We start from the raw sequence: 23996 nt of genomic DNA on the forward strand, positions 1-23996 counted from the left end.
TTAGAAATCTCATGCATTCATCATAACATAATAATATAATCTTAGCAAAATCTGCGTCTTGAAAATTTGTACCGACACATGTTTCCCCATTTAAAACTGATGGGGATTAAAATATTCATTTTGTAGTATTCTTATTCTGAAAAATGTCTTTATCATGACAAGAATTTAGATTTTTCATGACGGTGATAAATTTCAGTTGTCTGAAAACCTAAAAAAACTGACAGTTTCATTAGGAATCATTTTCCTATTTCCTTTAACGTGGATTCCACGAGTGACCATAATTATTAATAAATTTGAAAATATGATTGAACGCAGTTACCCTATGCAGTCTGGATAAAAATCACTGTTCCGTATATACCGGGGTCTTGAAGAAGCCTATTTCAACATGAGAATATTTTTTAAAGCAGTATTTGTGTTTCTGAGGTTTTGCCTTCACTTAGAGTGATAGCCATATAGTTGTCTAAAAAAAGACTGTGAATAAGTTATAAATGCCCTTTTTATTGTCATTTTTACAAAATATAGAATATATGTCCTTGTCACTCATCCCTAGTTCTGACTGCAAAACTGAAACCCTTTCAACATGACAGAATAGTTAACCCTACATGACAGAGTAGTGAAATCAGGATGAAATAATGATGAAATAAGTAAATATTAATAAATCCTGCAATGGACCCAGACAATGAGAAATTTCTCTGCGTCATTTTAAGCATCAGTAGCATCAGTAGCATTTAGCGAACTCTCCATGTTTATTTTTATGGTGGTAGAAAAGAAAATGGGTTTTCTTTTTATACCCGTCATGCCTCCAAACAACTAGTTGACATTAAAACGGCATCTAATGGTTGTTATAGACACTAAGTGACTTTGTTTTTGCTGCAATTTTGTAGCCGTGAGCTTTGGATATTTTTTTTTACCACCTTTGTATCCTTATTATGCGTGTTGGCAAGATAAATATGGGTCAATGTACAACCGAGTGGCCAGCGGCTAAGAGAAATGGGCGTCCATATTTATACTCCTGAGAACAGGAAGTCATTGATTACTAATTAAGTCATAGGCTCTCTGACCAGCTTTATCAGCTAAAACACTGCATTTATTTTATTTTAATAGAATGAAAGGAATGCAGGTGATTTAGTAAAGAAAATGCTTAATGTAGAATATGGTTGCACTCACTGAATAAATTAATCTAAAAAAAAAGGGTTTATTATTATTTTTTGCAGTTTTAAATGAGATGTTTTTGCCACTGCTATAAAATAATTGTTGAGATGTATCCACACATCTTTACCTTGGATGTCATTTAGTGCGGCAGGTGCTTTGTATTCCACCTGTTATGTGAAACTATGTGTCTGAGCAGGTTGTCGTGAGCAAACCCACATCACATTCATACAAAACTTACAACAACAAAAAAAGAAAGAAGGAAAACACAAAACAAGCTTTTTGATGCTCACAATGCTCATGCTTGCTGGTGCAATCATCAGAAGTTGAAATCTCTGAAAAATGCCAACATAATTTCTTGGGGAAATAAGCACCGTGATCACGACAGAACAACACAAGGTTGTTCCTAAAATGCCAACGCAAGTTCTGCCTGAAATGTCAGCGAGGTGACTTTGACTTGACTCGATGTTGCGGTCTCCCCTCCTGCATTTGTATTCTCCGCACAGCTGAGTTTCCAGCGGAAGGTGGGGGTGATGTACTGCATGGCGGGCCAGAGCAGCGAGGAGGAAATGTACAATAACGAAGCAGCCGGTCCAGCATTGGAAGAGTTCCTGCATCTCCTGGGCGAGAGGGTCAGGCTCAAAGGTTTCAACAAATATCGAGCTCAGCTGGACACAAAGAGTACGTATATGACAAAAAGTGGCCTTTAGTTTCAACTGTCTGCCAAGAAGTTAATAGACTGTGGATACAGGAACTCAATCACACCTTTAACATATCTTGTATATGGAGCATAGCAGCGGTGGGACCTGATAGATCATTTATAAAATGTAGAAAACTAAAATGTTTCTACAATGCCATTTCTTTCCTCCAAGTTATTTGTGTAAATTTGTTGTAAGGACCAACATTTTTTCTTGTTTGTCTTCTGCGTTCTTTGCTGGTAAAATCTAAAAGAGCTGATTAAAAAGATTTATCCCTGTTCAAATTTAATTGTTGATGAACTATTATAGCTTATTCCACTACATGTACTTAAAATTGTTGATGAATCAATAAAATGATATAATATTATTTAGCATATTTCTGTTAGCTGTCCTAAGGTTTGTTAGGAAATGCCTTGCCTGCAAACTGAATTCTCGCCGTATTTGTGCGTTCACAAACACACGAGAATCCATCTTGTCTCACTCCCGCCTCAACTGTTGAAAAGCAACCCAGCACGAGTCGGCCAATCATGTTGCAGCATTATGTTTTAAGGCGGGACAAACCAGCTGTGACGAAAGCAGGAACAGCCGAGCCCACAGCTGAACCAAAATAAACACCGCTGTTAAGTCAGAATCCACAATTTCATCTTTCTACTATTTGGGATAGCAAAGATGTTTGTTGTTGCGTACGACAGTTTCATTGGACACCATGATTGGCTAAAACCAACTTTTGGTAGGCGGGCTCTAGGTGTTGCATCGCCCAATCAGCTTGAAAAGTTCTGCTGAATGTCCCTCTTTTCCCCAAATGGACTTGATGGGAGCACAACCAGATTGCTAACATGTAGAAATAAACCGAGAGTGCTACACATTATCAATCTGGCTTGCCTGGTTAATAGAAAATATTTTCTTATTAGGTAGTTTTTTTTACATCTTTTGATTGCCGAACTGATTTCTAGCTGCATCTGAACGTTTAGGAATGAATGTTGGGATGAAGCTAATAAAGCCTGTTAAAGTAAAAGTTATAAGCATTTATAGTTATTAAATGAGATAGTCTTCATGTGCTTTAAAATAGTTCTGGGTTAAAAAATCGATTTTCCAATTCTGAATTAATTCTCATATTTATTCATATAACCAAACATCGATTTTATAAAAGAAAATGCATTTTCCACTCTGAACTTAAATGTGTGAGCTGGCATTTCCGGCTCACACTCCACTCTGAGAGGTGAATTTTTAATGTCATATTTTTAGTAATGCACCAGCTTAGTGTCCAAATAGCAGCTGTAGATATTTCTGGCGTCCTCAGTTTTCTACCTTGGATCTATTTTGGTATTCTGCCCCACAGCCTGTTTGTGAAAGCAATTGTTTCAAAATTCAGGGAGAGGGTTTGGTTCTTACAGCCGCCATTAACTACAATTACTTTATTAATTTGCTGTTGAAAGTTGATAAAATACTAGTATTAATATGTCGCATAACTACACAGTCATTAAGGTAACGGCTTAAAAAAAGTTTTTAATGCCAGCAATCCAATTTGAGATCAGATTGAAAAGAATCGATTCTAAATCTTGAGAATTTAATTGATTATTGAAATTTTAATTAATACCTGACCCTATTTCCTGTCTGGCATTGTAGCATTAAGAATTTCTCTCTTAGAGAGAGCACAACAGATTTTACTTTCACAAGTGGCGCATTACTGTGTTCGCCACAGTGCTCCTTTTGATTTATATATGCAAAAAGCTTTATTAGATTTTACTCTGGGACTGTTTCATGTTCAATGGACACAAAAACGGGAAGTTAGAAGAGGAAAAAAGAAGAGAAAAAGATGAAACAAAATGCTAAGAGGTAGAAAAGGTGACAACAATAGAGGAGAGGAATAGGAGAGAGCAGGATAACATCCTCGGAGTCTGCTTCTACACCTACAGAGAGAGAGAGATAAACAGAACGGCAAAGATACCCAGCTCTCCTTTTAAACACCTGGTAAATGTGATGAAGTCAAACTAAAGGAAATCAACAGAATGTGGAGTTAGTTATAAGTGAGCTTTGGTGTGAGAGCCAAACACTGGTCCATCGGATTTTGCTGGGGGTAATGAGGGAAAAATAAATATTGTCTAATATTGTCTCCATATTGTCAATATGGAGTCAGTTTCCCTAATATGAAATCACAGCATGTTGGAATTAGTTTTTTTAACCAATTTCTGGATTGTAGATTTTTTTTTAATAGTTCTGAATATTTCAGCAAATCTTTTATTTGCTGAAATATTACAACAATATTTAATCCATATTGTAACTTACTCTTGTGTGTTTCACAGCTGATTCGACAGGCACCCATTCCTTGTACACCACTTACAAGGATTATGAGATCATGTTCCACGTTTCCACCATGCTGCCCTACACACCCAACAACAAGCAACAGGTATGAAAAAAAATGTTAATGGAATGTGCCAGATAACAGCTTTGTCTGTATCAAAACCCTGACAATGAACGTTGTTAAGAGATTTCCATGATCCTGTGAGATCCTCTATTGTAAAACTAATGGATTAAGTAGCTAATATCTGTACTAGAACACAGCTTTTTAAGTGCTCACTGATGCTTCTGGTTAAGTTTTCTTCGTATCTAACCGCCTGTTGTCTGTTTACCCCTTTTTTCTCTCGACGGTTTTGTGCAGTTACTGCGGAAGCGGCACATCGGGAACGACATCGTCACAATTGTGTTCCAGGAACCTGGAGCGCTTCCTTTCACTCCTAAAAACATTCGCTCTCACTTCCAGCACGTCTTTGTGATTGTTCGGGCTCACAACCCCTGCTCTGAAAACTGCTCCTACAGGTGAGCTTCAGAGACAAACTGAAGTGTGATGAACATGTAGATGTTGGTTTTTGCTCATTATTACCACTGAGCTATATTATACACTGGAGTGCTAATCGCCCGCTGTTAGAACGAGTCGCTGTGAAGCCACCGGCCGCCATATTGGTACTCCCTATTTTCCTCCAGTAACTAGGGAATATGTGCGCTACAGCATCGAATAACGAGGATTTTGTCGTGTTAATGGGGGGCGGCGGCGGCTTAAAACTTTTAAAATGTCAAATGCCATATACTTTTATGTTATGTACTAAAACTATCAAGTAATGAAAAAGTCATGTGCTGAAATATTTTGCATTTTATATATATATATATATATATATATATATATATATATATATATATATATATATATATATATATATATATATATATATATATATATATATATATATATGAATAACATGTAAAATATTTCAGCACCTAATTTCCTAGTAGTTGATAGTGTTAGTACATCCACTGACTGTAAAATTACCTGTGAAGCGTTTTCCCACAGCCAGAAAACTGCTTGTTGTTGCAACCAAATCCTATGGGATTCTGTGAGAGTAGGGAGTAGCAAGATGGCGGCCAGTGACTTCAGCACTCCAGTGTATTATATAGCTCAGTGATTATTACTCCTTTCCAAATTCTAGCATGTTAGGTATTTTTTATACACAGCAACGTGGTAAAAAAAAGACCTTGCTGAAGCCTTGTTCTTTTAAAATTATTGAATGGAAGGATGTTAATTACACATTTTAACAATGCTGAAAAAGTCAAGTAATGTAATTGATAAAAACAGAATAAAAGACCTTTTTAAATTGTTAGTGAATTGTAATAAAATATTAATATAGCGGGTGACAATTTATTTTCACATTAGGTGTACATAATAAGGTTTGTCTTTGTTCAGACCTCAGACATTTAGTTCGATGTGCTCTGGAATGGTTAAGTGAGAATGCTCTTCATGGTAAGATAGGAAAAGCTGTCGGAGGCTTTGAGAAAGAAGATTGTAGCAGCAAAGGGGTTTGGGATTTAAAGAGGTCTAAAAAGGGTTTAGAAATCAGCAGATTTACTGTAGCCTACAAGAAAATATTCAAAACAATGGCTAACATGCCCAAATCTGGTCCTGGATGACTTTTTTTAATGAGGAAAAAAACTTAAAACAATTGATTTAGAGAAAAAAAAAGATGTTATGGATTTCTTTCGTCAGATAAGAGCCTAAAAGCTCTCTAAAACATAAAATAAAAATCAAACCCTCTCCCATCACAGCTGAAAGATGCTCTTATGATGTTTTCCGCAAAGTTTTGTACTTTCAGTAATCCATCTCTTTACAGCTCAAGCACACCAGCAGTCTCTTTTTAACCAACACCTCTTAGTGCACTTTGCTTTAGGTTCCTGTTTAGTGTTCAGCTCTAAAGAGAAGTTTTGTCCCCCCCCCCCCCCCCACCCCTCCTTTTTGTGGTGTGCTGTTTTTGGTGTCACACTCCGTTTGACTCCAATCATTGCTGTTTTTAATTGCTGTCTGAGCAAGTTGTGTGAGGCCTTAATCTTCCCCCATGTGGTTGCTTCATTACAAAGCAACACAAATAAACACACGTGAGCAATGAGTGAAAATTAAACAAATCCTTTTATATCTTCCCTCTGTGAGTCGTAGAAAAGAGAATTTGACATGATGCATACATGTTGTTTCATAAATGGTAATCATAATCACCACAGAAAAAAATGCTTTGCCTAAGTTATGAAACATTACATAAATATATATTTCTATACATTTATTTTACGTTACTAACAAAAATAAGCTGTTATAACTGCACAGACTGGACTGACATCGTATTAAACCCTGTATATTTGGTTTTGGATGTGACTCAAGCTTGTGTGTTTGTGTAGAGGCAGAAGAGCGAATACTTTTGACATTGCAGTGTATAATGTGCTTCACATGTGCTATTGTGCCAAAGAATACACATTTTATTCATGCATAACTTTAGATCTGGATATAGGTACACATTTAAAAAGACACAGCTCGGTTGTGCAGGGGCTGGCTCTGAAATCTTAACATGCTCAGTGAAAAGTTGCAAGCTTTTACTAGATCTTTTAGATATTTCTTTTTTTAATTCTTTATTCTATGAATGTATCTTTACATTCCTATCAGCTAAAAACAGACATTAATCTAACCCTAAAAGACTTCTGCTACATTGACTTGTCGCAAAAAGATCGAAACACAGTCAACTTCATGTAGCTTCCCCACATTTATCCCCTCAACAGTTGTCCAACCTCTGAACTTCCCACAGCGTAACGTATTGACTTAGGGTTTTTTTCTTTCTTTCTTTTTCTTTTTCTTGGCCTGGCTTGGTGGGCAGCTGTTTGTGGATACTGGAAGAGCAGACTGCCCACACGCTAGATATTTATAAGCCCACAAATCACTGAAACCGCAGGAATTTTCTCTGATTTCCTCTGCCATGAAGATCCCCAAGAAGCCTCGTAATCCAGCATTTCCCATAGTAGCTTTCCTCTCAACCTTGCCATCTCCAATATTTCCCATCTCTTTCCCTCTTTTAATTCATTACCCTGTATGCAGTCTAATTCTTTCTTTTTCTGCCCCTACCTGCTTATCACCATCACTTTGCTCTGCCCTGTATGATTCATAGGTCCTGGCTCGACTGACTCACAGGTGTTCGAGATCTAGCAAGTGCTTTAAAGCTTCAGTATAATGCATTTAGCAGCATCTGTAGTGATAGAAAAGAATTGGAATAACAGGTCTCGTTCTTTTTTGTTCTGACTGCTTGTAACCACTTTAGCTTTCTCCTCTAAAATACACTGTATGATTCATTACCTATTTGCAGGCGCAGGCATATATAGCTACGATACTGTCAATTTCTTGCGTGGGAGTTGTCAACAATTTTCTGATTGCTTCTGTGTTACTGAAACTCTCCAAGTTGGCTGCATAGCAAACGTCTGGAAGATTTCAGTAACTAAAGAAAGCCAGCGCCATCAGGTAATGCTGTTTTTGAGAAAGGGTGTGATAGTGTGATACATTCAATGTTGAAAGTATCACACTATCCCTTACAAAGTCACCTTTTCCATCGCAGAGTGCCTTGCCTCCCCCCGATGCCAGTAATGCATGTGGACCTTAGAATCAGTTTTAGGCCTTGTACACACGTAGCCAGGTCTTTATAATAAATGAATATCTCCCCCACATCGTTTTTAAAAATAATGTACACACAGGATCATTTTTAGAAAAATTTTCATCCATGCATACCTGCACAAATACACCACTGAGCGTTGTTTTAAACATGCCAGACCCATAGGAGGCAGTGTACCGCTAAGATAAACCCTACGTCTGCCAGTCAGAATCCTTCAAAATAATGGCGATGTTGAACAAGAGGTTGGCCTTAAACGGCTGACATCAAAGCGCTCTTTCTGCTTTGCAGCTGGGCTTGTAAAAACAATCAAGCAAAAAGTGTTTGAGTCAACTGTAATGTTTGCGACGGCATCGAGAATACAAAGTAAAAGCATACATGAAACATTGTAAAGACAGGAAATAGTGTGCAGTGCCTAGGAAACGTCAGTAAAAAAACAACCGCAGATGCTGTAGATTGGCAGTGAATTTGTCCAGTTTAGCGTTGATTAGATGCGTTATTAACAACAGTGGCTGCATATTTGACTTCAGCGCCGCTTTATTTGTTGCAGACTGTGATGCACCAGATCCTAAAAGTCCATTTTGCCATTTACACAAGCAGTATTTAGAAATCTCCACTTTGGCCAGATTTTCCGAATTATTAGTTTTTAGAGATGCAAAATGGAGTTTACATGTGGATGAAGGACTAGCCCCATAAACTTTTACTGGTTTTCCCTGATATCCTGCTACGTGTGGACTAGGCCTTGTTTGCCAGGTATGTGCAGATTGTTAGATTTTAGGGGCTTTTACATCTACAAATGGTATAGCATAGAGGAACTTAACCAGTATAAGGCCACACAGTTCACTGTGATGTAAAGACATTTCCTTTCTAAGGGAACCAATTTTAAGTCTGTCATTGGTTATAACTCTGGCGATGCTTAGCTTTGAGCTGTGCTCAGATCAGTAGTTGCACCTCATATGCATCAATGGGTCTTGCTATACATGATTCTTCTGCAAGTTCAGTGTTATTTTTCTTCTTTGGACCCCTATGCATTGATCCTGACTCAATGAAAAGGGGGGGATCCTAACAGGACAGAGATATGCTATAAGAGCTGCAGTTTGGGCTCTGACCAGGCCTAAATAACAGCTCTAATTTCACCCCCCCCCCCCTTTCTTGCATATTTTTCTTACAGTTTCAACACGTCAACTTAAATGAAAAATGTTCACCTGCAGCTTGATAAATCATACTAAATGGCAGCTGTCATTGTAGGATGAAGAACATATAATTTTTTTACTTCACTTCTCAATGATCATAATGTTATGACTGCCGGTGTCTATGCTTTCCTGCTTTGTCTTATTGACTTGACTTCAGCAGTTTTGCCATAATGGGAATGCAGATAAACGTGCGACTCTAGCCTTTTCCCCTGGTTGCATTTGTTAAAAAAAGAAAAGAAATGTTCATCTTGTGAGGCTATTTCAGCCAAGGAAAAAATCTTTCGTCTTTCATATCTGTCTGTCACGAAGAAGTAAAGGTGGGAAATAAGCTGTCAACAATTTGAAGGCTCGTATAATTGAACACCACATGTCTCCAGTGAGGACAGGTGTCTCTAAGGTATGTTTAGAAATATGTGGGTGACACAGGTATTGCTTATTAGGGCAACGTGATTAATCCCATTGTCAACATGGGTGCGGATGCTTGTCAGCAGGGAATCATGTGGGATGGAGGCTCCAACTTCAAGTACTTCTCCTGTCACCTGGCAATTATCACGTTTGACGTATTTTTGTGATGGAGCTCTTTTTGTTCAGACTAAAAAAGTTGAGCCATGTAGGGATACAAGCTCTCTTGGACAGCATGTTACTTTTAGTGTTTTACTGTCTCTCATTCCCCCACCTGTTAGCATTTTTCCACCTTTTTTGTAAGTCTTTTATTCACTCGATGCATTTAGGGGGATTTTTTTTTTCACCCCAGAGTCACATTTGGCAGGAAGTTTGGAAAAGCAGTCACGGTGCATCCTTTTCTATTTTTCCTGTCTGTCCATGGCTGTTCAGCTGAATTCTTGACATACCAGAAAAGAACTGACTCAAATGGCCCTTGCAGGGTCTTGTTAAAGGAAAAAAGGCGCCATGCACCATATGTCTTTATGCACAGTGGACATGGGGCCCAGTGTCAGATTTGCACAATATAACCAATAAAAACACCGTGGTATTTACGCAAATGTTTTAAACAAAAATGTACAGTGCACATGTGTGTGATTAAAAACTTTTCCTACTGGTGCTAAACCAGACTGTGAGTCTCTAGTTGGTTGCTGAATAAACATCAATCAATCAATAAATGAATCAATCAATCAAACAATCAATTTTATTTGTCAACTGCAATTTGCATTGCAATCGAAAATACACCTCTATGTGTCTTTTTTACAACTGGAAATTTTGCTAAGCAACCAAATTTGTGCTGAGTGTAAGCGATGGAAGATTTTAGCTGCCTTCATTTAACCAGCCGACTGGTTTTGTGCAGCAATAGGTGGGAGAGGGGCAGGGCTTCATAACTTTTCTCCAGACAGCTGAAGAAAAGTCTGATCAGTCCAGCAATTTCTCTACATCTTTCATTAAAAAGGTTTTTGGTTAAGCTAAACATTTTTGTAAACTATAACTCTCAGTGAAATGAATAGTTGGAACATCTGATGGAAATGTTCTAGTTGGTTAGATTGCTTCGTAACAAAACCGTAAGTCAAAACTAAAGAATCTACGCTTTCAGGGTAAAAACTGCCTAATCTAAATAACTACAGATTTGCTAACTGTCTTGTTTTTCATGTCTCTCTTTCGTGCATGCCTGCCTTATTAGTTGTTTTGTTTTTTTCCCCTCCTATAGCGTGGCAGTCACCCGTTCCAAAGACATGCCCTCATTCGGCCCCCCGATCCCAGAGGGGGTGACCTTTCCCAAGTCATCCGTGTTCCGGGAGTTCCTGCTGGCCAAAGTGATCAATGCCGAGAATGCCGCCCACAAATCACATAAGTTTCGTGCCATGGCCACCCGGACGCGCCAGGAGTACCTGCGGGATCTGGCAGAGCGCCACACCACCAGCACCCCGATCGATCCCTCAGGAAAGTTTCCTTTCATTTCTCTGGCCCATAAAAAGAAGGAGAAGTCGCGGCCGTACGACGGAGCGGAGCTGCGCAGCCTCGGAGCGGTGACCTGGCCGGTTTACGCCGAGGATCACGGGAACGGAGGGGAAATCGAGGCCCTGTTGGCAATTTCCAACGACTTCCTGATCCTGTTGGACCAGGAGGCCAAAGCTGTGGTGTTCAACTGCGCCACCAAGGATGTGATTGGCTGGACGCTCAGCAGTCCTGCTTCGTTAAAGATCTTCTATGAGCGGGGAGAAAGCGTGTCTCTGAGGAGCATCAGTAATAATACTGAGGATTTTAAAGAAGTGGTCAAACGTCTTGAGGTAAGAGGGATAACAGCTACACATACAAGCACATTCTCTTAGTAATAAAGCTGCTGTCTGCGTTTAATTCAATTAATACCAAGGGGATACACGTTTTTACAAAGCGTTGCTGGCTTTGTGGCTTTGAGAAAGGGAAAACATTCTTCAAGTAGCAAAATTTAATCAAACTCACTTTAAATACCAAAAAAAACGGACCATGCTTTAGCCTACTCACAGACGCCCCTACTATTCAGTGATGGCTGTCAGTCTTTCAGAATGAAAACACTTTTTTTTTTTTTTTTTATTCTATCTGCAGGCCAGCCTGCTGTCTCACCGCGGCTCTCAGTTTATTGAGGGGTGTTTCAGAAACACCTCTGGACAACATTCTGCTTATGGCTCATACACCTACACATACAGTGAAGTGATGCTTGTTCGTTCTTAGCTGTTTCCATGGAAACTGGTCAGGAAAAAAGGTGTTTTCTTATGTAATCAGTGGCGCTTTAAAAAAGAAAAATCATTCATTTCCTGAGTGTTGCTTTCAGGATTTCAAAGGAATAATCGCACGCATGTTTACATGCATGTGATTTTTTTTCTTTTTCTCCTTTTTTTGTGTTTATGTAACCTGAATCAAACTGGAAGTGGGTTTTTTTTATGCTCTTGCATACAGATTTGAATAGGAATGTTTTACTTGAATGTGATTGACCCTAAAGATCAGTTCGACCGCTTTAGAGTGGGGAAAAGGGAGTGGTTTAACTTTTCTGTCTCTCTGTACCCTTTTCTACGTCAGGTTTTATATTTTCACACTGTTTTCTAATGCGCTATTGCTCCTGTTGACACAGAAATTAAATATGAAATTTAAATTTGGTGCTTTTTAGTGAGGTTTGATTTCTTTGTTTATACAAAAATGCAAAGGAAGGTCAAAGATGCAAAGAAAGCTCAAAGATGCATCATTAGGAGAGGAAAAGGAATATGGGTAGAAAACAATAATAGCTAGGTGATATTTGGGAATTACTTTTTACAGATCCGCTCTAAGCTCATTGGTGGAGTATCTCTTTTCAAGTGTTCCCATTTTCAGCCCTTGTGCGAGGAAGCGCAGTTGCTTCTCAGCACTCTTCCAACCTCACCTGAACAATGGGAGTCGCATGATAAAACGGTTCAAGAAAGTTTCTCCTTTGTAACACGTCTTTGTGTTCACACAGGCTCGGGTTTCTCAGAAATGGAGAACTTTCCTTCATGTGTGTCAGTCGCTCAGTGCAAATTAATTCAGAAACTTGTATTTGTGACGGGGCTGCATACTTTTTGCCCTGAAATCTCTCAGGGCTTACTTATAACCCCTAGTAAAATGGTTTAACTTCAGTAGAACCATGTTTACAGACACGGAAATAAACAGACGGCTACAAACAGAGACAGTGCTTCAAGTTTTCACAAACCTTTATTAATTCAGCTTGGGGGGAAAAAACTGAAATCTTAACCCGTTTGATTACTTGATGTTTCTGATCCTCTCTCTTCTCCCGGTTTGTCCAGTTTCTCACTAAGGGCTGCGAGACATCCGAAATGACGCTTCGTCGAAATGGTCTGGGGCAGCTCGGCTTCCACGTGAACTATGAAGGCATTGTGGCAGAGGTATTTTTTTCTGGGTTTATTTCAAAACTGTAACGGACATGGCTTATGTGGTCATGATCTAAATTTGTTCCATTTTGCAATTAAGTGATTTCCTATAAGTATGTTTTATTTTCATATTATTGCTTATATACAAAGTGGAGCTTCTAAAAGATATGAACCCTCTGATTTGGCAAATCAGAGGGTTTAGCGCCATTGTCGGCAGCTTAACGCTAATAATCTATTACCTGCTTTTCCTAAGAAAAGTTTTTAGTAGGGATGCCTAAACAGGATCAGGATTATTCAAGGTACCATTTTAGATATTATGTATAAGCTAAAAATGCCAGTCTCACACATGTTCAGTAAAATACTACACAAAATGTTTTGTTGTTTCACTTATAGCTATGTGCTATCTGTTTTTCTTAAAAGCAACAGATATGTTGTTTCTACAGAAAGACTGTAATATGTTGCTATAACTGAGTTAATGTAGGTTGCTACGGGTTGTTTGATCCAGTTGGGCTCCACCACAACCTATGTTATTATTTGCCTTATTAGCCTCCAATGGCTTACAACTAAGCGCGCGTTTTCTTATTTTTAACCTTTGCTTGGCTGTTTAGCAGCTGACTGAAAGTCTGTTATCCTTTGATTTGTGCTGCAGTAGAACAATACTGAAGAGCATCTCCACGGCGGAGCTCAGACAGACAGAACACCCTCACGGACTGTCTGTGTCCGTGAAGCTAATATGTAAACAGATAGCATTAGCTAATGTTATTTGTGTCCGTGAAGCTAATATGTAAACAGATAGCATTAGCTAATGTTATTTGTGTCCGTAAAGCTAATATGTAAACAGTTAGCATTAGCTAATGTTGTCTGTGTCCGTGAAGCTAATATGTAAACAAATAGCATTATCTAATGTTATCTGTGTCCGTGAAGCTAATATGTAAACAGATAGCATTAGCTAATATTATATGTGTCTGTGAAGCTAATATGTAAACATATAGCATTAGCTAATGTTATCTGTGTCCGTGAAGCTAATATCTAAACAGATAGCATTAGCTAATGATGTCTGTGTCCAAGAAGCTAATATGTAAACAGATAGCATTAGCTAATGTTATCAGGAATGTATAACACTTCAGTGTTGCAGATACAGGAGCTTTACTGACCTTTTTAAGTCGCTCTCAAACATAAGAGTTGTAGCGTCAGCTTGTAGCGTCAGCACACCTCTCGTGTGGCATTGTTATTAAATTTTTTTTCCTCGCCGTCTGCCTCAGAGGGAACAAAGCTTTTGTGTTTGCCTTGTTGGCTAAAGAGGGTCGCAAATATCTACTCGACATGTTTAAAACTCAAAATCCAGCCGCAGCTCATTGTTTTGGTCAGTGTGGGCGGCTGCAGAGAGGGGACGGGTTGAGTGTCTCCGTTATTTTAGCCGTACTGCCAGAGCGACAATTTCATCCATCCATCCATTGTTTTCTGCTTATCCGACATCGGGTCCAGGAGAGAATCCCAGACATCTGTCTCCCCAGCATTATCCACCAGGTCATTCTGGGGGACCCTAAGGCGTTCTCCAGTTTAAACAAAAAAAAAAGGCCAATTGCCATATTTAATGATCTGTTTTACTGATGTGTGAGTAGAGAGAGCTACAGTTAATGTAACCAAACCTTAGAAACATTTGAAAGGTTCCAGCGTTCATTTTCCACCCTGCTGGTTGAACAGTGACCAATAATGAAACCTTGTTGCTCATAGGTGGAACCGTACGGATATGCTTGGCAGGCGGGACTCCGTCAAGGCAGCCGATTGGTCGAAATCTGCAAAGTCGCTGTTGCGACTCTGACCCACGAGCAGATGATTGACCTCCTGAGAAATTCGATGACAGTTCGCGTGGTCATCATCCCACCACATGATGACGCTACTCCACGCAGGTGAGTGGGAGGGGATGTATGCAGACAAACTAATTTTGACGCTAGCTGCTGTTTTCTGGCTCTATGTTGACTATTTGGCATCGCTGTCTGAGTCTAGCTTTAGGCTGCCACATTTAGAGTAGAAGATGGTCCTTGAGGTTAATCCTTGAAACCTGATTGGACAAAAACAAATGCTTTTCAAGCCTAATTTAATTTGTCTCACAATTGTTTTCACATGGCTTAACTTCATGCCTGTCTGAAGCCCTTCATCTAATAAATGGCTAATAAAATCAATCCACTTTTCTAGCTACAGCTTATGAGTGCACCGGGACTCAAATCTCTCTAATGTGCAAATGTGAAGAGCTGAGGCTCCAAAGAACAAATATGACCTTTTTATTTGTGTCATTCAGTAGTCCCAAATCCCACAGCTATGCGAATAGCGAGCAACGTTTTAACTAAACCCTTTTGTTCTCGTCTTTGCAGGGGCTGCTCAGAGCTCTATCGAGTGCCGGTGTCTGACTACAAGGGCAGCAGCACAGACAGCGGCTCCTTCGAGTACAAGTTCCCATTCCGCAGCAACAATAACAAGTGGCAGAGGACGTCGAGCAGCCCTCAGCAGTCCCTGACCGCTTCACCACAGCCGCACACCCCCAACCGAGCCATCAGCCTTGGCAGCTCAGTGGGAAAGACCCTGTCTGCTGAGAGGCTGGAGAGAGGCGCTGCCATTCCACGCAGCGTCAGCAGCGACGGTCGACCTCTGGACCCCAAGAGGTCAGAGCTGTTTAGCTTTCTAAATTTGGACTGGCAATGTACATAAATATTGAAAAGGGGGTCGGAAACTTTTAGTGGAAAGGGTGAAAAGCTGGGAATATATGATTAGAAAGCAGGAAGCAGCCGTGTTAATTTTTCTTGATGTTTTTTTTTTTTTTTTTTTTTTTTTTTTTTTTTTTTTTTTTTTTTTTTTTGAGGTGTAAAGCCTAATATTTCACTTTGTCCGTGAAATAGAAACACATTGCAAATAACTAATGTCCCAATAAACACAAGCAGATGCAGCAATGATGTATTATTTAAGCTGAATATTTTTTTTAGTTTTGAAAACTTGAAGTAACGCCCTCTGGATTTACCCGTGAACGTTTTTTTTTTTTGTTTTTATTCACTAGTTTCCAGTGAATATACGTATATAGTTTATTTGCATGCTTTTGTTGTTCTCCAGGATGTCTCCTGGCAGTGAGAGCTACAGCCTGGCCTCTTCCCTGGCTTTAGGTCGTTCTCCTCACAACCGCAGCTCTCCCAGCAACCTGTCCTGCTCCAGCGAGGCCTCTGGAAGCTCCGCTCACTGGAGGCAGAAGTCCATGCCTGAGCAGTAAGAGCGATAGTTTGTCTAATGTTTCATACCCAACCTTCACGCAGTTATATTCTGTAAACTCCTAACTTGCCCCGAGGCTCTTACTGTGCACGATTATTCACCGCGTGTTTATTTTAATGACATAAAAGCTGTGGCACAATCATCAGTTTTCACATTTAGAGGACGTAGATTATATTGATTTTGACGTTTCAGCCCCCAGAATTAAATTACACTGTAATCTGGTTGAAAATACAGTATATTTGTTGTACAGTTGACAGTTGTAATATTCCTAAGTAAGGTGCTCTCACGTTACGTCCACCCACTAAAGTCTAGAGGCAAGTTTTCATTGTCTTTTCTTGCACTGCATCTTTAATCATGTATAACACACTTAAAAAAGTTTTGTCTCAGATTTAGTGCCTTTTCTCTGTTTTGACAGGTTTGCAAGCAGCCGACATTCACCCATGTCATCAGAGAGACGGGAGGTGGCCGGAGAGGGTGGTTCCAGCGGAAAATCCACTCCCAACTGGTCGAGAACGGAGGAAGGTGGAGGCGAACGAGGGTCAACAGGTAAATCTGCTCAAATACGTCCTGAGCCCTGATTGGTTGGCCACGCTGTTTGCTGGAAATATATGTCTGAATGCAAATGTATGCTAATGGGACTTGTATACATGCAAAGAGTGGGTGCAGTTTGATATATGCAATGGAGGAGGAGACGGCGCACGAAAGAAATCTTCCAAATTTATCTGCGCTTTAAAACCCTTTGAACTGGCAGGTATCGTGAGGGGTGTGTGAATACTGCGTCCGTAAGACGTCGCTCTGACAGCAGCCTTCCTCAACCCTCCCATCGCCTTTCTTATTCCTCCTCTTCTCCCGCAAGCTGTGAATTATATAGCCTTCACAGACGTCCTAATGTCTCTGCAAGCAAAAAAGGTGGAAACTTAATAAGACAAGCAGAAAAAGCAAAATGGGAGACTTTTTGTAGTTCCATTGTAAGTAAGCGAGAATGGATTTACGTCTCTCACTTTTTCCTATTCTGAGGCGTATTGAAGGAAAAGCAGAGGAGAAACGGAAGACACATCTGTCTTTCTTGTCAACACACCATCATTGTGTGCCTTTCCTTCCCCCCCCTCCTTCCTGTCTGTTCCTCATTTTCCGTTGCGTCTCATGTTTTCCCCTCATTCATCTTTTAATTCTCGTTTTCACTCCCTTTCATGCCGTTTCAGGAATTCTCCCATCCATTTTTTGTTTTAAATGCTTTCTCTTTTTACTCTAGCGTTGTTTCTGAAAGCCACAAAGTTTGCCTTTTCCCCCCTCTGATTCCAAGCAGAACGTTGCTTTGATTGTTGACCAATTTAGTTTCAGCCTTGTCTTCAACCTGTCGCTGGCCACCACAACCACAGTTCAAGGTCTCAGTCTTTCATTTTGTGGTTGTTTGGAGCATTTATGTCATGATTGGTTAGGGAGGAACGATCCGTGCCGGGGCAGCTGAGCCGAAGTCAGCCAAGATTCCAGCCCTCGAAAAGCCCTTTCTGTTGTCTTGTGGTTTTGAGTTCTGTCTTTTCCTTTGCCTCCCATTTTTTAACTCTTGACCCTCTAGTTGTCAGCAAGGACGATGTGGCCAGACTCTATCCAGAAATATCAGAAGTCACACAGAGTGCACGGCGTTTGGTGTTGGGGATCCTTTTTATCTCCTGATCATCTTAATCAGAACTTTACAAAAGTATTCATGCACATTTTGTCTTGATAAAACCATACATTTCAGTGTATTCTTTGTGATTTAATAGACAAACACAAAGTAGAGCATTTTTGTAAAGTGGAAGAAACAAGATTTTTATTTTTTTGCAGTAAAAAACTAAAAGGTGTTGTATCCATTCGTACAAACTTTTTCTTCGATTACAGCTGCACGTCTTTTAGGGTTTCTTTATACTAGTTTTGCTCATTTAGAGGAAGGCTGGGCAAGACAACAAATATACTTGCCCTATCATGCTATGCTTTCTGTGCAATGTGTACAATCACAATATCATGACTATTGGAATATCAATTCCCATTGCAAACATTGTTCATCTTTATCTATCTTGTTAGGAGCTCAGATTCTCTTAGCTATCCTGAACGCATCACTTTACCTCCCATCCTGGCCATGTGAAATACTCCAGTATGCTCAGATTGTTTACACAAACAAAACACAAGGATCCAAAAAAAAGATTGTTCACCAGGTGAGATGAGGAAGTATTGCAGCTCAGGAATGTAACCAACCCAACAAGAGCTCCCGGGTTTTCAGTATCAGATGGTGGATTAATTGATGGATGGAAAGCTTAAGAAAGGAAAACGGTTCTAGATTAAGAAGCAGCGATAAGGAAGAGACGTTAAGCAAACAGGACTTTTTAGTACAAACCAAGCCAGTATGAGAGGTTTCTGCCTGTTCCAGCAAAACGGGTCCGGCTTGTCAGAGGTTTGACTAATCTGACAAGCTGCTTTCTTCAAAGGGGGAATAATTTAGCTGTAAATAACAGGGCTGCAACTAAAGATTATTATTTATAGTTCGCCTAATCTATTGGTTATTTTTTCAATTAGTCAATGATCACGATAATTTTTTTTTTTTATTGATCTTCATCACTTCAGTTGCATGTAAAATAATATTTTGACTCACCTGTTCTTGTTTACACACATTTGAACGCCTCATTATTGCCACTATACTTTATTAGCTTTATAAATAAGCCTCCATAAAATATTAATTTTAAATTCAACTGAGGTTCAACGTAGCGTCCCACCACACACACACACACACACACGCACACCCCGGTCGCATAAATCCCATACCGAACTTTTCGTTTAACTCAATTCAGTAAAATTTTATTTATATAGCACCAATTCATGAAACATGTAATCTCAAGGCACTTTCCAAAATCAAATTCAATCAGATTATACAGATTGGATCAGATTATACAAATTGGTCAAATAATTTCCTATCTAATGATGCAATCTACCCAGCAGATTGCATCAAGTCTTGACAAGCAGCATTTACTCCTCCTGAAAGAGCGTAGAGCCACAGGGAGAGTCGTCTGCATTGTTGATGGCTTTGCAGCAATCCCTCATACTGAGCATGCATGAAGTGACAGTGGAGAGGAAAACTCTCCTTTAACGGGAAGGAGAACCAGGCTCAGTGTTAACGGTCATCTGCCTCGACCCACTGGGGGTTAGAGAAGAACTTGATAGCTCTGCTATGTGAGTGAGTTTAGAGGATTTCTTTCGCCCGTTCTGTTTTGGCGGTCCCCTGGCGTCGTTTCTGCAATAGAAGTTAAAAAAAGAGAAGAAAATCTTTTCGGCTATTACTGCGGATTTACAGTCATGTGAAAGTGTCATGTGACAGATGCTCTTTGCTAACTAGGGAACTGACACCATAATTCCCTCTGCTGCAGCCTTATGCTGCGTTCAGACCAAACGCATCGGGTTTACATGCAAAGTCTACAGTGGACGCACCGCGGGGGCTTCTAGACGTCCTATGCTGAAAGTGAAATATTGAGACTGCCGCAATGTTTAAATATTTTTAAATGACACATGAATTTTTGCGTCAACAGTTTTTTATTATCGACATTGTCGACTAATCATTGCAGCCCTATTAAATAATTTGCTCAGCCATGTAAAACGGCTTTAGACCTTTTCTGTTCTTTGCAGATATTTGATTCATTTGAAATCGGTGTTGCCTTTTGTTATATTTATTATAAACCCTAAGAAAAAAAAAGCAGATTTCCGTAACAAAATATAGCACATTAATCTGCTGTTGTAAAATATTGGTGCTCAGTTTGTACCTGCTCCCTAATACTGTCAGCTGTTGTGAATTATTATTATTATTATTATTATTGTTGCATAACTTTTATTCTCATGTTTGTGCTGCAAAGTTCCCTATCAGATTGTAGTGTCTTTATTTATAACCTTAAAACGAAATGTGGCATTTGTTCACCATGTAAAACATTTGCCGTTTGTGCATTCAGGGTAATGTGCATTAAGTGTTTTACACACAATGTATTTCCAAAAGTATTCATCACCCATCCATGTAATTGAAAAATGGTGTTTGAATCACTTCATGGTGTATAAAACCAAACAGCAGGTATGCAAACTGTCTCTATAAAACCTTTGTGAAAGAATGTGTCGCTCTCAGGAACTCTGTGAATTCCAGCGTGCGATGGCCACCTGTGTAACCAGTCTGGTCATGAAATTTCCTCGTTCCTAACTATTCCACAATCAACTGTCAGTTGTGTTATAAGAAAGTGGAAGCGATTAGGAACAATAGAAACTCAGCCATGAAGTGATGGGCCTCCTAAACTGACGGGGCGGGAACAGCGGCTGCATAGAGCGCTAACTTTCTGCAGAGTCAAACGCTGCAGAGCTCCAAACTTAGTGTGGCTATCTGATTAGCCCAACAACATGGAATGGGTTTTAATGGCCAAACAGCTGCATCCAGGCCATATGAATTAGAGCAGAGACTGAGAGCCAGGCCTTCTCGTCCAGAATGGTCAAAACTTCCCATGAAGCCACACTCCCCAGCCTTGCGACCAGCCTTCCCAGAACAGTTGAAGCTGTTGCAGCTGCAAAGGGATGAACATCATACTGAACCCTATGGATTAAGAATGGGATGTCACACAAATTCATATGCAAGTCAAGGCAGGTCAGTGAATACTTAGTTATATAAAGTACTTAGTTTCTGTGTAAGAAGGGCTGGGTAATATACCGAGATTTTAAAAATATTGAGATTTTTAAAAAGAGATGTAAAATTAGACCATATGGTTTATATCGAGATGTTCTATGTTCCGTTGTAACTATACTTGTATGTATTCCAGTAGGTTATTTTTCTGCTGCAGCTGTTTGTTAAAAAAAACATGCCTGTGAGACAAGCTTTGCTACAGAGATGCCTTTTTTTCTAATTATTTTATGAAAAGAAAAATATATCAAGATAAATATCGTATATAGGCATCCAGCCTAAAAATGTCCAGCTATTATTTTTGGTCCATATCGCTCAGCCCTTTGTGTAAGTGACCTGCTTGATATTTGGAGACCTTTACATATCATGTGTATCTCAGCTGAGCCACAGCAATCCACTTTACAAATGTATATTTTTCACTACGGTCTGCTCAGAAGAGGAGGAAGAAAATCTGAACAGAAAGAATAAAGTGATTTTATTTTTTTCATCTGAATATCAATGCAGTTTTCTTTATCCTATTGTCTGTTAAATGAGAGATCCATACTGGGAAAACAGAAAATCCCTACTTTGTGTTTCTGTAGAATTAGTCTTACTGCTTTTCTTCTTCTGCTCATGATCTCTCCGGTCATTTACCTTATCTGCTGAGTGTTTGGCGCCACCCCCTGACTTGGACAATAATTATCCCTGGAGGTCTGAATTTGACTAGTTTCTCGCCTAACTTAGCATTTTACATCTTGGCCATAAAGTGCATTTTTTACTCTTGTCTTGCCAGAGCGCCTTTTGGCTTTTCTTCCAGTTCTTGATTGTGTGCTACTACAAAATGTAGATAAAACACCTAAAAGTTGTCGTTCGAGCATGAAAACTGGTGAAAACTGTTGAAGCAGTTTGAAAACACCGTACACGTCGATCTTTCCACTATATTGTTTTATAACTAAATACATTTTAATTATTGGAAAGGCGGTGAACACCGAAGCGTTTAGTTTACCTGGCTTATTTAGAGCGTTAGATAAGTGGTGATTTACAGTAGACCGGGTAGAAGTCCACAATCCGCTCCCAGCTCTAATTAGCGCAGAGAGCCCCGTGGGCTGCAGCGCAACCCTACAAAGTAATAAATATTCTAAATGAGATGGAAACTACGTTTTTAGATTCATCCCAACAGATGTTACGTTTCAACCGCTAGCTCGCTCTCTCCCTCTCTCATGCTGCTGTGCTCATTAACTTGCCTGCTCTGTATATCTTATTGCATAACAGACAGACAATTACACAATAGTCCCATTTATACCAAGGTTTACTTCAGGACTCTGTCATGCAGCACATCTTGCCCAGAGCAAGCAGAGCCAGCAGGGGGGCATATTTGTGTTTGATGTGCGTTGCTTTTCATAACAACTGAGCTGGGATTTTGTTAATAGACGATGAAAAGGCAAAATGAAAACAAGTCAGTGCTTCCTGGAGCTTTTGTCGCATAATGATCTGTTGAATTATCAGCAGCTTTTCTGCGCTGCAGGGTCTGTCCGTGCGTTTGTCACCAACCCCGGCTTTGTTTAACTTCATTGCAGAGGCCCCAGCGTCCAAGTCAAGCCAGGGCTACTCTGGAGCCCCTCGCATCCAGAGGCAGGAACAGGTCATTCACCTCTCCCCAAAGAAGGGCAGCCAGGTCTGAATTTACTCCTGTCTTGTGAAGCGTTTCTCTGATAATACCTTCTGACTGTACAGTTTGTTCTTTACTTGTAGATTAAACCTCAGACCCTTAGCTAATTAAATTGGTGCTTATATAACATTGCAGTGTCTTGTCACGATGGATCACTTGCTTACATAATAACCCATATTTTCCCTAATAATGAAAATTATGTTTTTTTACCTTCTCTTTTTTTTTTTGTTTGCCCTGGCAGTCAGACGGCCCTTACTCGGGGCACTCCAGCAGTAACACTCTGTCCAGCACCGCTTCCAGTGGGGGCCACAGCGACAGTGACAAATGGTTCGACCTGGGGACAGGAGGAGGCTCCACCGGGGACCCAAATGAACCGGAACCCAACGGCCTGGGAGGAGGAGGCTACCTCCAGGGGGCCTCAGCCGACAGTGGCATCGACACTGGCTCTTACGGAGCCTCGCATCATTCCCACCCCCACTCCCACCATGGCAGCACCGCCTCCCTGCTGGCCCCCAGTGGGAGCAGAGAAAGCAGGGAGCGCACCTCGTCTCCATGGCATAGTCCGACTGAGGGGGGGCGCAGGATGCTGGAGAGGTCGCCTGCTGCTGCCGAGTCTCCGGGGCCTCCAGGAGAACGGAGCCATGACTCGGGGGGTAGAAGCCATGACTCGGGGGGTAGAAGCCATGACTCTGGGGGTAGGAGCCATGACTCTGGGGGTAGGAGCCATGACTCGGGGGGTCGAAGCCATGACTCGGGTGGTCGAACCCATGAATCGGTGGGTCGAAGCCCACCAACTCATCTTCTTGTCAGAGACAGCAGTACTTTCAGCCTGGGTGACGGTGGATCACATTCGAGGTAAGTTTATGCAAGCGACATATAACGGTGCATCTCGTTAAATCTGAACAGCGATAAAACGCTTGTTTATGTAGTTAAATTCAAAAAGTTAGACCCAGACAGGAAACCGTCTAACAACCTTCGTGCTTTTCTGATATATTTAGAGGTTTGCCAAGCTCAGGTTTGTCTAGCTAAGCTAGTTCATCCTGAAAAGCAGATTGCAAGCTTGAAAAGGTCTCTACAAACCTAAAATGTAATCGCGTAACCGGACGGCAGATTCTTGCCACTTTCAATATAGGAAAAGCTTTTGCTTATGTCTTATATTCCTATAAAGTTTGGTTAGTTTGGCGAAGGCTTTCATCCAAAGCAGCTTGGAAGGGAGTTTCAGTGTTAAGATCGCAGTGAACATGGAAACTCTGTAGTAAATTTAAAGTATCAAGCCAAGTTCAATTAGAAAATGTGTGATACATTTACAACTATGAGCTACTATGCATCAGTCACATACAGTAGTTTATGGCACTTAACATGAGAAAAACTAAAAAAAAGTTGAATGTTTGAATGCTTTCATAATTCACTGGATGTTGGTGAGGGTAACTACCACCATTGTATCTAAGTAAATCTAAGGACAACCATAGCTTTAGCTTACAAAAGATGCTATGAGACGGGCCTTCTCAGAGCAGATTATTTAATCAGCAAAATGTCATTTGTTGTTAATCCAAAGATATTTTTTTGCATCGTAATCTTCCTCCATGTTTTAATT

The 23996-nt window shown here is 40.2% G+C and overlaps 1 protein-coding gene across 3 annotated transcripts in view; it reads left to right on the forward strand.

The window, feature by feature from the left end:
• Positions 1–23996, forward strand: part of sipa1l1 (signal-induced proliferation-associated 1 like 1) — a 104034-nt gene that overhangs the window by 66031 nt on the left and 14007 nt on the right. For all 3 annotated transcript variants that reach the window (XM_012877322.3, XM_012877340.3, XM_021323899.2), the window contains exons 8-18: positions 1656–1830; positions 4151–4254; positions 4507–4664; positions 10658–11237; positions 12741–12839; positions 14559–14734; positions 15197–15484; positions 15927–16076; positions 16495–16625; positions 22311–22408; positions 22644–23257. In XM_012877322.3, coding sequence (XP_012732776.2) covers positions 1656–1830; positions 4151–4254; positions 4507–4664; positions 10658–11237; positions 12741–12839; positions 14559–14734; positions 15197–15484; positions 15927–16076; positions 16495–16625; positions 22311–22408; positions 22644–23257 — 2573 coding nt within the window. The remainder of the gene's footprint in view (positions 1–1655; positions 1831–4150; positions 4255–4506; positions 4665–10657; positions 11238–12740; positions 12840–14558; positions 14735–15196; positions 15485–15926; positions 16077–16494; positions 16626–22310; positions 22409–22643; positions 23258–23996) is intronic.

Source organism: Fundulus heteroclitus, chromosome 15 (genome assembly GCF_011125445.2).
Source record: "Fundulus heteroclitus isolate FHET01 chromosome 15, MU-UCD_Fhet_4.1, whole genome shotgun sequence".
NCBI lineage: Eukaryota > Metazoa > Chordata > Actinopteri > Cyprinodontiformes > Fundulidae > Fundulus > Fundulus heteroclitus.